Source organism: Hylaeus anthracinus, unplaced genomic scaffold, assembly GCF_026225885.1.
Source record: "Hylaeus anthracinus isolate JK02 unplaced genomic scaffold, UHH_iyHylAnth1.0_haploid 5, whole genome shotgun sequence".
Classification (NCBI taxonomy): Eukaryota; Metazoa; Arthropoda; class Insecta; order Hymenoptera; family Colletidae; genus Hylaeus; species Hylaeus anthracinus.
Window position 1 is genome coordinate 1,356,364 of NW_026535322.1, and position 16,809 is coordinate 1,373,172.

Genomic DNA, 16,809 nt, shown 5'->3' on the forward strand with positions numbered 1-16,809 from the left:
TTGCGTCCCTTGGCAAATCTCCGCATTACGGAAGATATGATGCAGTTGCATCGCCCAGCTTTTAGCTGGTAAAGTAACAAACGTCTTCACGGTTGCGGCAAAGTAAGCCAGCGGGTTAAGTATACCATCTTCTCGTTACTTCGCGAGTAGAGACTGCCCCGAACCATCGGATATCAAACTGGCTTCGTCTACATCGAAGATGATTTGCAAGGAACTTGTCCCGACACGATCTTCGCGAAAAACAAGGCGTTGGGTTGCAGAAGACTCGGACAACTGTGTGCCAACGTCGGCGCAGACCTACCGTTGCACGCGTCGGTACCGTTTCACGCGTTTCCAGTTAGGAAAACTAGATTAGGAGCCCTTGGACAACTTCCAGGGCGCAGCGGTTGAACAACGGTGGCCGATGGGACTGGTTTCTATTCGCGGAAGAGAACAGTTGTTTCTACACTGTTCTACGCAGATCCGCATGAGAACTCTTCCCAGGCTCGAGTTGGCAATGATATCCATCAGTCATCTAATGTTTAGCAATCATTTTCAGCTCTGTTTTTCACGATCTTTTTCTGCCAGGTTTTTAATATCAAAACTGTAATATGTGTACGGTTATTAATAGAAACACGTTTGTGCCAGTCACGCCATGGCAAAACTGAAGTTTGCTTGGCTCGGGGATCGCTTACACGGTCTCTGGATCGATATTCACCGAGTCGCGCCGCCGTCACGTGCCCTTATAATACTATTCGTCCGAGTACATTACAAAAACGAAGAAATTTAAATCTAATGAACGGAGACACAAACGTGTGAAATCCGTTCTCTTGAGTCATCAGTTTACCATTCGCAGCGAGGGTCCCTAATAGACCCATCGATCTTTAAACTATATACTTATAATATCATTTTATAGTCGCGGTTAGAGGATGCGTTGGATCGTAACTTGTTTTTAATTATAGAAAAAGGAACTAGCAAAAGCATTAGAACGGACATTTCTTCATTGACGGATCGTTGACTGGCTAATCGTCCGCCAATTATCGGTAGATTGAAAACACACAGTCGAGGCATTGAGATTTAGTTTCTGATCCGAAGACGTTTCGTAGACTCACTCGGCAAGTAGCAGCAAAACCAACCCTGCGAAACGAACTCTTGCCGGAGCGACGCGAGCCCGAGTCGTGTCGGTCCGGCGTAGGAGAGGTTTTTCTACGGCGTGCGGTTATTATAAATTCCCATTGATTAGAACGGCAGTAAACAGGTTTATGACGGACAAACAACCGGACGCGACCTCGGCGTCGAAGAACGAGGATTTACGACCCGGTAGATTGATGGGCGACTCGTTACGAGCCAGAGATGGGCAACATTTTATTTGAATAATAGATGGCGAATAAAACCAACGATTTATTCGCGACGTTTTTGAAATATTTCATTCCACGTACGTGTAATTGTAGGAATTGGTTGTTTACTAACGTGGTTCCATATTTAAATTGAAATTCTAATCCTCGTTGAACGAGTAACGAATGAAAAGTTGCTCGTTTCTCTTCGTTCTTTTATCTGGATAGAAATTTTGCTGATGTTTGTTGCGAGCGAATCGCGACGCGTACGGCACGCGGCTTTCTTCTGACGGAAGTCGAGCATGTTCGGTGAACGTAGCCAGTTTCCAAGAGGCCAGTGTCGCGGCCACGATGCGAACGCGTTCTGCCACTCGCTAACGGTAGTGCGGAATCTATGATGCTTTTCTTTCGATCCTCTTGTGATCCCAGTTTCGTTTCTTGTGCCCCACGCTAGAGGTCAGCGAAGGATTTCCAGGAACGGACGAATGACAAACACATTACGCTCTGCGAATCGAAAGGTAAACTCAGAGGACAGAGTACACTGCCAAGATTTCGTAGGGTCGAATACGTTTAACGCTTAGAAAGACAACACAAAGAAGCGAATAGCGTGGAACGCTCTTTCCGAACCGAACTTTTTCCGAGGCCGAAATGATACCACGCATCGAAAGATGAGTTTTTCAAGGCGTACGATACACAACAAAGAAAGGTATTTACACACGGTGAATTGAAAAGCCACAAGTGTTCCAATATTATCGAAACAAAAGTACAATAATATAGCTAATCGAAAGGAGGTCGGTCTTTAGTCACCACGCGTCTCATACAAGAGAAATTATCGCGCTAATTTGAAAGTATTTCCTGCACGCGACTCGAGTAAACTAACTCGGTGTTTGAATGCCGTCGACCGTGTGTGGGACACCTTAACCCTCTTATGCTTGCTGCGTTTCGTCGGAGCGTTCAGCTGTTCTATCTATTGACTCGTCCTCTTCGCATCGTTTATCATTCCGCAAAGTCATTCGAATCACTTCAGGCGAGGAGTGATGTTGTTTTAAGTAGTCGGCGCGCGGTGGGTCAATTGACTTTTTTCGTTGCCCCGAGTGTCCGACCCTCTTTGAGGAAGTGGCTGCGATTTAAATACCCCTCCAGGTTTTCTTCGTCGTCGCGGGGGCGGAGTGAGGCACGAGAAAAGAAAGGGTGACTCGTTCCTCCCTTATGGCCGTGTCACTTCGGGGTTCTCGTTCGATCGGTCGTGCTCAGACGGTTTTCACTCGAGGCACTTTTAAGACATCCCTTCTAAGTACCTTTTATTCGACGTCGCAAAGTTACGGGGCGTTTCTTTCCGCTTTAAAGGACGAACCTGACGGAAACGACTTGCCGTCGTCTGTGAAATTTTCGCAACACATTTTGAGACCCCTTATCTCCCACGAAGGTTCCTGGGAGATTTACTTGCCTCGTTATTTGCGAGATCGATCCTTACGAATGCAACGAAAAAGGACTGCGAAGAGGGAAATAGACAGGGCTCTGTTAACGTATCGATCTTCGAAGATAAGATAAGAATTGGAAAAGAGGGTGTTGAATATCGTTGCCTAGTTTCCGCGTTCTGTTGGCTATTGAGAGTTCAATTTTAATCCAGTCGGGATTCACTGTTTATTCCTCGAGCTTTGCGATTCTCTTTGGCTCTTTACTCTTGAAGCTCTGCTACAGCACTCTCTATTTCCGAATGTATATTTTCTCGTACAGACCGTAGTGAAAAGGTTTTTATTTCCATACTTTTTGAACATGTCGGAACAAAAAAGGTCGTCTTCGTATTAGTGTAGGATTTTCACAACGCGACAGATGCATTACGAATGCGATAAACAGATCCGATTGCCGCGAGGGAAGGAAACATTGCCGTCATGGAATTGATTCGTGTCCGTGAGTTAGGCAGTCAATCTTTCGTCATCGGCCGCCCCCATGAATCATAATCACCAGCGAGCTCGCGTAATTCAATTCTGCGTTCCATATGATGAACGATAACAGAAACGAACTCTGCGTTTGCTTTACCGAGCACTTTTCAAATAACAAATGAAATGAACAAATGACAAAAATTTGAAAAATTTGAAAATTTGAAATCATTCGATCGGTCCGGTAGGTTTAGTACTCCCCCTTATTTCCAAATGGACAGCACCATATTTCAATTCGAACAAAATCCTTGATCAGAAAAGTGATCGATTTATCGTGCAACGAGCAATCTTCCGCGCTGAATTAGGCGCCAAGGGCCGCGAGCATCGTTGTTACTAGCGTCAACCTACATACTTTCGCGCACCTTTGACCCGTCGTTTCCCCCTTCTTCCTAGGTCGCTCTCTAATCGGCTTTCTCGAACCATCTGGAGAATTTGTTGCGAATTCAGCGCGACGATGCACTCGCGAGGAGCTCTGTTTACGGGGGACGATTCCCTTGGTGCGTTTCAGGAATTCTGAGAGTCTATTGTATTAACAACTCCATACAACCAGAGCAATTCAAGCGAGTTAATATTTAAGCATGGCGCGTTCGGTGACAAAGCGGGTCATTTTCCCAAACGCGTTCTTTGGAAACAGAGCAACTATAACTGAGCAAAATTACCACTAATTTGGCTCGTTCGAGTAAAAATTGTCACCGCGCTAAGTGTTTTCCCTGGTGATTGTTCAAGTTGGGAAACAGAGGTGGGATTTACACCGGGAAATGGAGGCACCTTCTCATCTTGGAGGAGGATTCTTTTAATTAAAGAGAGGGATGGCAGTTTTAGAGCACCCCTTGTACGATAATCCAGCGCGTACATTCGCGCCTAGTTATGCGACGTGTCGTCGTGAGACTGCGGCGTTTATTCGCGGCTGCTTTATTTGCTGATCCCGGAACGGTCGCATTAGGGTCACCAAGGTGTAACCTCGCGTTTTCTCGATGACGCTCGGTCTACGTTTGCAAAGTTTTCGCAGCGTGTACTCATACATCGAAAGCTTATTTCGTCTTGGACTCGCTTGGGGATTCGCCGAGAAGAATTTTCTAGCGGATGCTAGCTCGGAATTAAAACAAGAGTAGCCCGTGGACGTGGCTCTGCTAGAAAGGTCAAAGGCACGAGAGGTCCGGAACGTCTCGTGCTAAAAGACTAGAGTATAAAGCGCAAAGTGCACGGCACGCAAAGGGAAGGAAAGGACGTGACACGAGCGGAGGTCGTAAAGGGAGAAGTACATCTGTCATCGACTCGTTCTGCGCTTCATCGTTCACGCTGAAAGCGTTCGTTGTGCTCTTGGCTGCTCAGTCCCGTTCGGAATAGATTGACGCTAGCCAGAACCTGGCCCATCGGCTGAAAAACCCGACGGAGCGGGCTGGGCCACGCTGGCGGCAGTTTTCCATCCGCGGGTCGCATTAATAATCGCTCCATGAGTTTCGTGGCGATGTTAATGGTTCGAGGAAGGATCTCGGACTGGCCAGGGTTTCTCAAACTTCGTAACGAATAAAAGTTAGATTCAGGGGGTGTTCGCGGACAAAATTCGCTGCAATCGCGAGTCCAACCTTGCGTTCTATGTGGGTCTCTTGGGCCAAGTGCAGTCGGAAGAAACTGTAGGTCGTTTCTTCTTTTTCGACTTTTCAATTTTAAATTAAGCGGGACCGCCCAGTCGCATCGCTCCGCTAAGGAATCCACACAGTGGGACGGTGCTTCGAGAACGGCTTGAGGTTACACGACGACGTTTTTGCTCGAGCCTTGGCGCTCGTGACTCTTTTTTAACCGGTAGTCGGAGATTTCAAGTTGCACTGCTTGCGTTTCTGAGGAGATCGAGGGAATTTATTTGGAATTCCTCGGAGCAAGAAGTCTTTGGGGTCTCGATGCACAGGACTACTGAACTTCTCTGGCTACTTCGCACGGACTCTGGGTTAGATCTTGTCAAAGAATTTCGTTCGAGTCCTTCCTGGTCTTGGTAGCTAACGGTTCGACGAATGTTGGCTTAGACGTTGGATCGACAACTCAATTATCTACCTGTGCAGAGCTAGGACAGTGTTCGTTAATTGTTGCGAATTAGCAAGCTCCGGTAGATAACTTGGCAGTTTCCTGCGCGCCGTCTGAGACGCGATTAGACGTTTCGCTGGAACGATAAGGGAGCCCAAAGGATGCAGGCGGCGTGTTTCGTGACGTTTAGCGGGGAATGAACTTGCCAAACGTAGCGTGGTGCTTCGTGCCACGGTTATAGGGATTCGTTGGCGTGGATGTATTTGGTTTTGAGCGTACCCACACGTGCTATAATGTACGCCGTATGCCGATAGCTGGCCGAGATAAAGTACTAGGAAACGAGCGTGCATAGGCAGAACCGACGCGCAACAACCGCCGTCGTGCATCGCGATCGCCATAACGTATCGGTTGTTTCAAAGTTCCCTGGGACCCGTACACGGTATTGCCATACTCGTTCCACGCGGAGGCCAGCGGTCGTTTCGCGTTCTAGGAAAGACCTCCGACTATGAACGGTCCGCGAAAAAGTTCCCAGGTCAGGTGAAATTCGAAGCTTCCCGGATTTCACGGAAACGAGTACGTTCTCGCGCCGTGCCAGTTCAACGACAATTTATTGGAAACAAAGTGGCGCCGTTTCTCATTCGTTCGGAGTGAAATTATTTCGTATACCCGAGCACCGCTGCACGCGACGAACTTTCTGCAGTTTTCCGAGTGCGCGATACTCCCCACCGTTCGACGAGCCGGTTCGTTTTCCTCCCACGCGCACCTCGCGTGTGCGTTCGTGCGTACGCGACCACGTGCGTGCGATACATGCTCTCACACGCCCACCGGCTACGTGACACGGATCAGCGTCGCGGCTCTGTGTATGAGCCTCATACATATTCATTCCCATATGCGTTCCGTATGTAATCTACTTAACGTAGCCGCGACACGTACGCTGGGCATCCGCGTCCTCGGACGTTCAATTTGTAACATAGACGGATATTTGTATTATCGGGCCGACGGGAGGTGTGTGTATATCGGGGATATCGGTCCTCCGTAGTTTCCCGATCGACGTTGCCTCGACACAGCATAATTTCATTTCGTTCGAATTTCCTCGAGCGTGAAAGCCCTTTTACCGGTCTCGGGAAAGCGATAAAACGACGAAAGAAACCGCCCTCGTTCCAATCCGAACGCGACCACAGCTGGAGCTACGGTTAAATGACGTTCACTAAAAGAATGCATCTGTGTATACTAATTTTACAATCTAGAAACGGTAGCCCTGGCGGCTACAGTGGACCAGGATAAAAGAGTACGTTTAACTTTCTTCCGAGTCTACTACGATCCAGAGACGATAAGGAACGAACTGGTTAACGCACGCCTCGACACGGTATAACCAGCGCGGACGTAGTCAGGATAGAGTCGTAAGCGCGAGAGGATTAGCGAGCGAATAGCGCGAGCGTGGGTGGAGCGCAGCGATACCGGCCTGCGGCTTGTTAGCGCGAACGCGCCCTAGGGAGCTCGTCGTGTCGCTCGTGTACGTCTAAATATAAAGTCGACGGAGGAGGCGCGAGAGCCGCGGATCCCCAGCGAGCGGTGTGTAACCACCTAGTCAAAACACGCTGTTGTGTCGCTCGCAAGAGTCGAGTCGCGGCTGCGACTGTGGCCGGAGTCACAGTTTGCTGGAGCCACGCCGATCACGCGTCTCTGCGATCGGTCCCTCGTGACTCGCCAACAACTCGCGTGCTCGCGTTCCAGTTACTCGTCGCGGTTTCCCTTTCGTGGAAATTGACCCCGGTGCGGTGTCGATATCGTAACGTAAAGTGTCGTGAAATCATCCTAGTATAAAAAGTAATTTATTACGTTTCTAACGCTGATAAGTTTATTCGCCAATTTCATTCGAAAGCAGTAACTTTGCCAATTTTTAAACAGTTCATTCATTACAGTCTGTGTTTAAGTAATATTTGTATATTACATCCGAGTAGTCTCAGCCTCGTTCTACACTCGGCGATCGCGATCGATGAACCTCTTTCGCGGATACGTGCGCGGGGTTCGTTATTCCGCGCCAAAACAGTGCGTCGCTGTAGATGAATATAAATACGCGACGATCGTTTGGGAACGCGGCTGGAAACGGGGCTGTCTGCGACGCTTTTACGACGACCTTGGCTTCGTGAAACAGCAAAGCGGTCAGAAGAAAGACACGCGGGAGGATCGTGTTATTTTCGAGCGGAAATCGAGTCGCGCGTTTTGAGAGGCCCCGGTTCGTTAATTGCTCTTCGTTCCCGCTGCCGTCGGTCGTGTATGAAATCGATTCAAACGGTTTTGGATGGGACAATATATACGGTAGTCTAAAATGTACGAACACGTGCACTTTAGCATTTATATTTTCAGAAATAATTCCAAGTTTAAATCAACATTATTGGTATAAAATTCTGCCCACCTTTGGTACAGTTCGACATCGTTCGTCGCGACGACCGCGTCGGTCTTGGACAAAGGAACGATCGAGCGTGTTAAGTGCAATTATCGTTCCTTCTCCTGTAATTAGAGGGGTGGCGCGATAAAAATCGGTCGACGTCGAAGCTCGATCGAGATCCCTCGCTTCTAACCAGTCCTGTAACAGTGTCGCGCGTAAACAGGTAGCTTCCTTCGTCCACCTCGGACCCTCTGCGTTTATTTATTTATTTATGCACTTATTTCAATCACGAGCAGATTGATCACGGATGAAATTAAAAATCTGCGTACAATCAAAATTTCTCGATCACGTGCTTGTTAAGAATTTTTCATAGATCGTGGTGTCCATTTTCGAATCTTCTTTTCAAATACTTGGTTAGCGCACAGATGCTACCAAAAATTTGTACTTCGACAACTGGACGCTCGACCGATCCTAAGTGGATAAACCAGTTTCGGAATGAAGTTCTTCGGTCTTCGCGATGGTACCATTCGTTACGCGACACGCTAAAGTTGTCACTTCGTATTTGTCAATTAGTGTAGCTCGTGGAACATTGAAATTCTTCGCTGCATGTGCTAATGCAACTCCACTTGTTATTTTACCTAAGTAATTTAACTTTTCCACGACTTTGTACATTTTTGCAACTTATTCTTCTTCGAATGGCTAAATGGCTTCGAACTCCCGTCGGGAGCCTAGATTCGCGTCGGTGGTTCCTGGCCAGAGCCAGCCGCGCCGAGATACCATGAAAGAGCCAGTTGTTCACGAGGAAGTCGAAGGGGTTTCGTGGTCGACTATTAGCGGCGATCGCTTGTCCCAGTGATCCTACAAGTTCGTGGAATCCTGTAAATACCCGATTCACCCGGTATCGTCGCCATCTACCGGCCTCCTGTAATTAATTATTCCTGGACAGACGCTGGGACATTCAAATTAACGGGGGATGCCTTAATCGCTTCGAAATCACACCGTCCCAGAAAGTCAGCCCATCTGTACCTGAATCGAACGAAAACACAGAGAACGCTAGCTTCTTCCTGTTTGGACGTGAACTTTGAGATCGAGACATACATCGCGCGACACGTAACGTGAAACTGGTCGTTGAAAAGAGCGCTCTCGTGCTGGGGTAACACAGCCAGGTTCGCTTGAACCTCGCGTAGCCCTCGAAGGCCTTCTTCTCGGGGGCGAATGACACGTCGCGTCAGGTGTCGTTGCGTTTGTGCAATCCTGTTCTTAAACGGAGTTAGTAAGGGAACTCTTTGAAGTGCAGAGACGGTACACCCCTAGTGAAAAGGAACGTGCGTGCTCAGCTAGGGGAACGAGGCGGAAGATGTAGTTGATTCACGTGGCGAACCGTGCGTTGCTCTGGAAACCGGCCAGCAGTAAATGGCGCCAAAGGGCAATCGACCAGTCCTGGAAACACGCATTTGCACTCAGACCTCCGTCCTCTCGACGCCCTCTCAAAACCCTTTCGCAAAGGATGACGCTGATGAGCATCGATCAGCGACGCATTTTGCAACGATAATTGCAGCACAGATTGCCCCGGTCGCTGTACTTCTCAGCTCCGGATCCAGTGTTCGACGATGGAAGTCGTTACTAATTATATAGCAATCCGAACTCGAGTGGAGCATCCGTAAAAATTTTAGACGTTTGGAACAGATCTGTCTTGGTTCATGTTATATTCTTCGTTTACGTTACACGGTTTGCCCCTAAAGTGCCGGTATAAATAAAATGCAGCTCTGTTATCGCATCGTGGAAAAAGGTTGGAGCAGTCGACGATGAAACGGGGAAGCGCAAAAATAATCTTTGTCCTCGAATGGCATTTCCTGTTTGAGACGGTGTCAGTTCGACTATTCAATAATAGAAGACATCGCTCTATTTAAGAATTCCCAAAGTGTTTCGAGGCTTTCGAGTTCGCCAGCCCCTGAGGGAAAGCGTTCGTGAAGGTGTTTAGGTCGAAGAAGTCAAAGAGACACTTGGGATTTAATTGTATCTCGCCGAGGCAGCTCGTATACGTACGAAGATTATGAATGAAGTGTCACGTTCCAGTCTGAAAATAGTTCCTGCGATCGACCGTTTTAGTCCGCCACAGAATTAGCCTTTCCTTCAATTCGCAATAGCTGCGACAGGAAGCTTTTAATATCGAGGTAGCGAATACAACCGAAAACTGGCAGGATTGCACAAACGCAAAGACATCTAATGAGCAATTTTCATTTACGATCTCGATCAGGGATCCAGAAATTTTGATTTCGGACCCCGAGAAAGCCTGTTTGAAGGTCAAGAGGCAGAATTTCGCGAATCTATCTCTGTCCTATTCCCCGCAGCGGCGCGTTCAGCATGTCTGCTCGCTTGACGGATCGCAGAGTGTTTTGATCCGCGGCCAAATTGCGCCATTCGATCTTCACTTGCCACGAATCTGCGAATTCAGCCATCCGAGGTCCGACCGTGTTCTGAATTCAGTTTCCGTCTCAGAGCGTCCATTGAACTAGGACGCGGCGACAGTTCACGCGCGCGAAACTTTGGACGTTGAAGACGTTTAACCGACCGCGTCGAATCGACTCCGAGGGGGATCAGAGTCCGGCGATTTGTGGCGTGCTCGGTTAGCCATGCGAGGATCGCGACTTTCCGCGTGAAATAATACCGATCCAGCGAGATCCGCTGGCGAGATGGAGCGTGCCGTTTCGACGAGCGACGATCGCGCGAAGAGGCTGTCGACGATCACCGAATACTCCGAGCCTGCGATCGACAGCGACAACAGCGATCCTGAAGAGAACCGCGGGAACCCAAAGAGCGAGGATGAGATGCCGCCGTTAAAGTACTTCCTCGTCGACGACTCGCCCATGGCGAAATTCAGCCGCAGCATCAAATGGATCTACAAGAAAGTGAGTCTCTTCCAGTACCTTAGCGCTTTGCAGTTTTCGAGGTCTCTTCGGTCAGCAGTTGAAGGTTCTATTAGTGTTAGTTTTGAAGCTCTAACTACAGGATGGCCCCTGCTACTCTCTCCCAAATTTTATTATAGAAAGTAGTCTCTTTTTTCGTAAATGAAAAATACCGTAATATATCCGTCAAATTAAAATCGTTTCTCGCAAAAGGGTTCGATTTGGCATGGAACGGCCCGTGCAGGGTTCGTTAAAGCTCCGCCTCAATCAGCCCGTGGTCTCCCCTGCGCTGGATTATAATCCGGTTGTGTGATTCACTCCGCGCGCCGCGGAAAGAGCGGAGCGAAGCAACAAGCCGATTTGCGGTGGAGATTTCACTGCACACGTGGAGGCAAAAGTGCGTCACTCTCTGGGATACGCCTTCGGCGCACGTGAGCGGCTCGACGACTGATCTGTAATTCAAACAGACAGAATTTGCACGTCAAAGTCGTTTCGCGAGTGCTCCGATTGAGTCTGACGGGGATCAATACACATACATGCATACACGCGTATGCTGGCAAGTTTCAGGGTTGCTTCTAAATTTCTCGGGAACCTAGATAAAAATTAAGGCGCCGCTAGAAACTTAGGCAACGTTTGTGCGTAAAAATGACAAGACTTGCAGCGCGCATGCACGCGTTGAACCAGCGCACTTTTCCTCGGTACTCGTCGCGTCAGCTTTGAATTACCGCGTCCGCGAGACCGACGTTGACGTTTCTATCGGCCTGGCCGCCTCTGGCTGGAAGGCACGGCTACCGTCTATTCGGCCCTGCTCTTGTCTCGGTGAAAGAAGCTATTAACCGCACGCAGCAGACGCCTGCTGTTCTTTTGCTCTGTTTTACTTTCTAACTCTGCCAACCGTGGCTGTTTCGCCGCGAAAGAAACGCGCGTCGGGGCTCCCTGCGATCGTGCACGAAAGTCGTGACGGCATTCGTGCCTCTACTCCTTTTGACGGTGCGAGCACCGAGCCCTCGAAGTCACCGGGACCACCGTGCTCCGATGCACCATCCATCTGAACAAACGTGAAACGAACCGAATTCTTTATGTTTGCAGTGGTGTCACAAACAAAATTTGTTAGACTTATAATGTTCCCTCGTAGGGCTGGCTGGCGACCATCTCGATTGATCGCGGTCTTGTAGCCAACAGACAACTATAACGATGGGGGAGGACGCAATCCCAGTGTCGGTGTGTACTCAACAACAAGAGGATCGCATGACAAATCTCTCCAGGGAGTGGGAGGAAACGGGAGGTCCAAGGAAGTCGCTTCATTTGATACCTGTTTTGCGAACAGAGGTCCACGTCCAGTTCCAATAGGATTGCTCTCGAATGAGACGACAGTTGATCGAATTCGCGGACCTCTTTGATCCCAGATTCCCCGGCAGACGTCGACCTCGTCGGATCGTTAATGAACCGGATGACAACATTCTCATCAGCGCGTTGTCAGACAGTATCTTCTCGCCACGGATGAAACGCTCGTGGAACGCGAAGCATACCCGAGATAGGCAAAAATTAGAAGTTACGTCGCCTTCGACCCCCTCTCCAGAGATTCCTCTCGTCCTTTTTCCGCCTCTTCTCGCTGCTCGTTCATCCTAGACTCTCTCCCAGGGCCGCCGCTTGGGTATCGGTCACCTTTGCGCAAACTTTCGTTAAAGGATAGTCTAGATCGGAAGGTTGGATATAGTTTTTCTTATACTTTTACCTTGGATAGAAATCAAGGATCGTGCGCTCTGGTTTCCTCTATTTTTATTCAACGTCTCCCGACTGCACTCGAGGGTACTACCACCCCGTGGCTCCAGTGTCCACCGGGGGTAGTATCGCCCACTTTGGGGGAAACACTGTACCTTCCGTCTCCTCCTAGTCTTCTCGAGTCTCCTCTCAGAGACGGATAAAGAGAGCTACCTGTCGCAGGGGAAGAGGGCCACGAGAGCCCGGAGAAACACAAAAGAAGATGGCTCGGAAAGATGAACGGGAATAAAGAGAGGATGCGCGGAGGGTGGAATCGCGTGTCGAGGGTCTCGGACCTAGAAACTCTCCTGGCCTCTCGAGTCACGAGACCGGCTCGAGGATGGCTTAGGGGGCTGAAATGACCTATTTCGCATTGTGGTTAGCTTTTCGGTATGTCTCGATGAACGAAGGGGCGCGACTCACCTTCGCCGGCTTTGTATGCGATCTACCCAATAAGTTCGTGAACGATGGGCTTTTAAAACATTTTAATCCCTCCGATAACCATACTTCGGATTCTCGTAAAGCTGTTCTCAGACGCTACTGTTTCTTTCTCCACCGTCTTTTGCTTGGCGTGCCATACGCCGGATATCGATTTCTGTATTAAAATTCATGTATTATTTACACTCGAATCGGAACAAACGATAACTCCTCGACTCACATTTGAATTTAATTAAACTTCCTAAATTGAGATAAAACGTGCAAAAAATAATGTAGGATTAAATCCAATTAAATAGATTCGAGAAGCTCGTTCATCCGGCACATCGCTCTCGGAATGAATGTAGTACGTGATCGCGCCGGAAACAACGATGGAACATCATAAAAACGAATCGCTGACTGACCTGGTATCGCGGAACGCGCGAAAACGAATTTTTATCGTTTTAAGGCTTTAATGGGTTCGTAGAATGTTCATAAAAACGACCATCACCAGCTGCCTCGATTGCACTCGCAACGAGGAAATTTTAATCGCCGAACTGTATAGTCGGATAAAGGGGTCAAATGTGCCTCTAAACCAAATTCGATTTCCGATTGGTCAATGGATAAACTGTTGCCTTTACGCGTATCGCTGAAATATTTCGAATTATTTCGGCGCCTATTGGAATTTCCGAGGGATGGAAGCAACGAAATTCCGAGGCCGAGAAATCAGGACCACCCCCGGTGTATACGCTTGAAATATTTCGCGCGCTCTTCGTGCGTCAGGTGGCGGGAATAGCCTGCACAAACTACTGCGGAGTCTTATTCGGTTCGGGACGCGTTCCATATGTCCGCGAGATATCCTTTTTATGTCTTCCCGATTGTCAATATTCCCGAAGGAAATAAACCTTTGAAATTGTTCGAATTTCTCGTCTCCGTTGGTTCTCGTGCTACAATTGTTTATCGAATATTACGTAGAGCACACTTTATCCAACGTTTGGCTGTTAATATCTCTCGGGAGCAGAATGAAAGTAATTTGCTGCAGGAAATAGACGCGATCACGAAATCGACCGCAGAGCGTCGACGTCGTTGCCGAAAGTGTTGGAGCAATTTCCATCGGCCGATTTGTTCACCGTCTGCGGACCAGCGCGCAGCGGAGCGATTAGGCTCCCTCAATTGAAACGAGAAATTGACGTTACGAAGTTAACGTCCACGCGTTCGGCGTTTCGAACAATTTCGTGATTGTTCGTTACAGGACTCGTAGGTATTTCCCTTCTATCGTATCGTCGAAAGGGTTCCCTAACCCTGGAGTGACCGAACTCGAAGGCGAATGAAGACAATCGCCAAACGATCCCCACTGTCTCCTTGTATCGTATCTGGTCCGCAATTCGACACCGACGTCGAAGGGATCGCGATGCCAATTCGGCGTTTCGTGGCACAGATCTCCGCGAATATCTCGGGGGACATTCGATCCTCTCGGTGGCAATCCGTCGTCTCGTCTCGTTTCGTTGCCCGACCGCAGAATCGAGTCTCGATCGAAACCGAGCGACAGCGAGACGCGTTAAAGCGAATCGATTTCACCCGGAGCCAAGTGTAGCGTTAATCGCGACCGCTTGATGATCACCGCGTCAATTAAACTGCCGTACCCTTCGAACAATAACGACAATCAGAACGTACAAATCGTTATTTCGCTCTCGGACAAATTCGCTTCAATTCGAGCGTTCGAAACGGATTTAAATATTTCTGCGATCTTTGCTGTTATTTCAAAGCGTGATACTCGGTTAATCAGAGTCTTCTGTGGCGCTTGTTTGTTCCTGCTGTAGGGTACGAGTGCTCCTCGAGCTTCGATTTCTTTCCTCGGAGTAGCTGTTCCGCGGAGTGCTCTGGTTAGAAATAAATCCTCTAGAGTTAACGAACATGGATCATTTTTAATGACTGGGAAGACTTCCTTTAGCGATGGCTGATCGTATGCGCGGGGGGTCGCAATTTCGTTCACCATGTACTCGTTTTCTCACGGAATGACTTTCCTCGAGAAAGGAATGCGCGGACCAAGCACGCCAGCGAATAAAATCATTGCGCGGGGTCGTGGTCGAGTTCAACGACACGCGAACCTTGGCTAGAAAGAGAATGGATCGAGGGGATCCAAGGGATCCGGCCAATCACCGTAGACACGTTTTCGACCGTCGTGTTCTGCTAATTATTTCTGCATCCCGACAAGGTTGCCACCTCCGGTACCTCGATTGATACACGGTATTTAACAAAGAGCGACGCAATCTAAAAGAAACTTTCGATAAAAGGGCTGGAGGGCCGCGAAACTGAACAAGGTTGTTAATGCAACAGCGTACCGCTTGTTGGCAACAATTTCGCCAAACGATTCGACAAACCACATCACAGTCTCGCTCCTACGTTCGGTCGCGAACAACGCAAATGGCCCCCGGGCCGTTAATCCACGTTAAAAGATTAAATAGGCAGCGAGCGTACGAGTGCGCTGACCGTTCCGTGTAACGTCGATAATGGAAGGTAATTTAGTTTCAATGGGATCACGGTATCGATCCTGCCACGGACCAACAAGGCGAAGACTGCGAGCTTTCATAGAAGCTGTCACCGTAAGACCGTATGATTAATTGAGCTCTTGGGCCCGGATGATGGTACGTACGCGTTAAGTCTACGCGAAGATTACAGTTTGCCTCGGCAGTCTCCGGCCACGGCAGCACAGACGGGAATCCAATTTATCGCTTTATACACGGTGTCACGGGCGGATAAAGGGCGGATTCTCTCGTGGAAAAGATAGGTCGAAAATGCGAAATAGAATTTGTTCGCGTCAGTCTTCGTGCTCGAGAATACAGAAATTTCGACGGTGCTCCAAGTGTCCTGGGAACCGATTCCGATCGCCATTTGTAACCAACGCATGCTTTCGACTGTTTTCCATTGTTCGAATACTATCCACGTTTTTGGTTCGCTGAGATAAAGACAAATTTTTATTTCATACTCATCGTATTCTCTATTTTTGTTTCAGGTACGTATACTTCACTTTATTCACTGCGTCGCTAACTACTTCCGATCAACGTGCGCGGTGAGTGTTTTTACAAAGTTTACAATGGTTGAATACAAATTGCAGGAGTTGCAGGAAACTCGCAAATGCACAGATTTCAGATTTCACGTTAGCGATGCCGACGCATGTAGCGTTTACTGTGCGCGTTCAATCTAATAATAATGCGATTGGTGTACATACATTAATATCGTGACACTCGCGTGTAATCGAATGAGTCGTTCGTGTCGCAATCGATAAAGTTCGTTTCGTAATGTCAGACAAATAGATGATCTGGAATGTCAAACGAACTTGTAGTTCTCTTAAACGGATGTACCGATTGGTATCTAACGAGGCAAACAAACATTGAATTCCGTTGCAACGTTTTTACGCGTGTCGAACATTTGACGGTGTAATGGTTGGACAGGGTCCAGAATCCTTGGACAGATTATGACGTATCGGTCGTTTATCCAGCGTGGTTGACGCGCGAACGAAAGGGTCCGGTGTTTCGGCGATCGGAATAATTCGGGTCCGCTCGACGGCGATAGAGATCGATGAGTATTCAACGTGAATGTATACATACGCATTATCGCCCATCGACTCGAGGATAAATCACGCTCGAGACGACGGACGGCTTCATCGGACGTTACGGTTTAAGCGAGAGGAAAAAGGTCGGAACGATATCCCCGCGAGCGATCGCGGGAAGGCCGAACACCGACTCTCCTTTCCAACGGTTCGAAACGACTCGCGCACTGCGAGCTTTTCATTAAAGTCGAACTCAAACAGAATTTCCTGGAGAAAAAGGGAGCCCCGAGTACCGCGTACGACCGAATTGGACCAGTCGAGAACTGCGAGTAAACAGCAAAGAATTCGTCGTCCCCGAGAACCGACCGTCGGGATAGAACTCGAGTATAGTTTTCGTCGAGGGACGGGACAATGTCTCCGATGTCGGGATTAGGCCAGACCCTGGAAGCAAAAGAACCCGGTCAGAAATGCTGCAATTAAAAGTCAGCCATTGTAGTTAACGGGTGTATTTAATCGG

General features: G+C 48.6%; 1 protein-coding gene across 5 annotated transcripts in view; it reads left to right on the top strand.

Moving 5' to 3' along the window:
* The window catches only part of LOC128895339 (myb-like protein P), a 91,918-nt gene that overhangs the window by 9,146 nt on the left and 65,963 nt on the right, over window positions 1-16,809 (top strand). The window contains exons 1-2 of one of the 5 annotated variants that reach the window (XM_054157852.1): window positions 6,904-7,099; window positions 10,013-10,570. The exons of 1 other annotated variant lie outside the window; for it this stretch is intronic. In XM_054157852.1, coding sequence (XP_054013827.1) covers window positions 10,355-10,570 — 216 coding nt within the window. In that variant the 5' untranslated portion in view covers window positions 6,904-7,099; window positions 10,013-10,354. Of the gene's footprint in view, window positions 1-1,668; window positions 1,832-6,903; window positions 7,604-9,505; window positions 10,571-16,809 lie in introns of those variants that run through there. 3 more of the 5 variants (XM_054157857.1, XM_054157854.1, XM_054157851.1) reach the window with 3 other exon arrangements.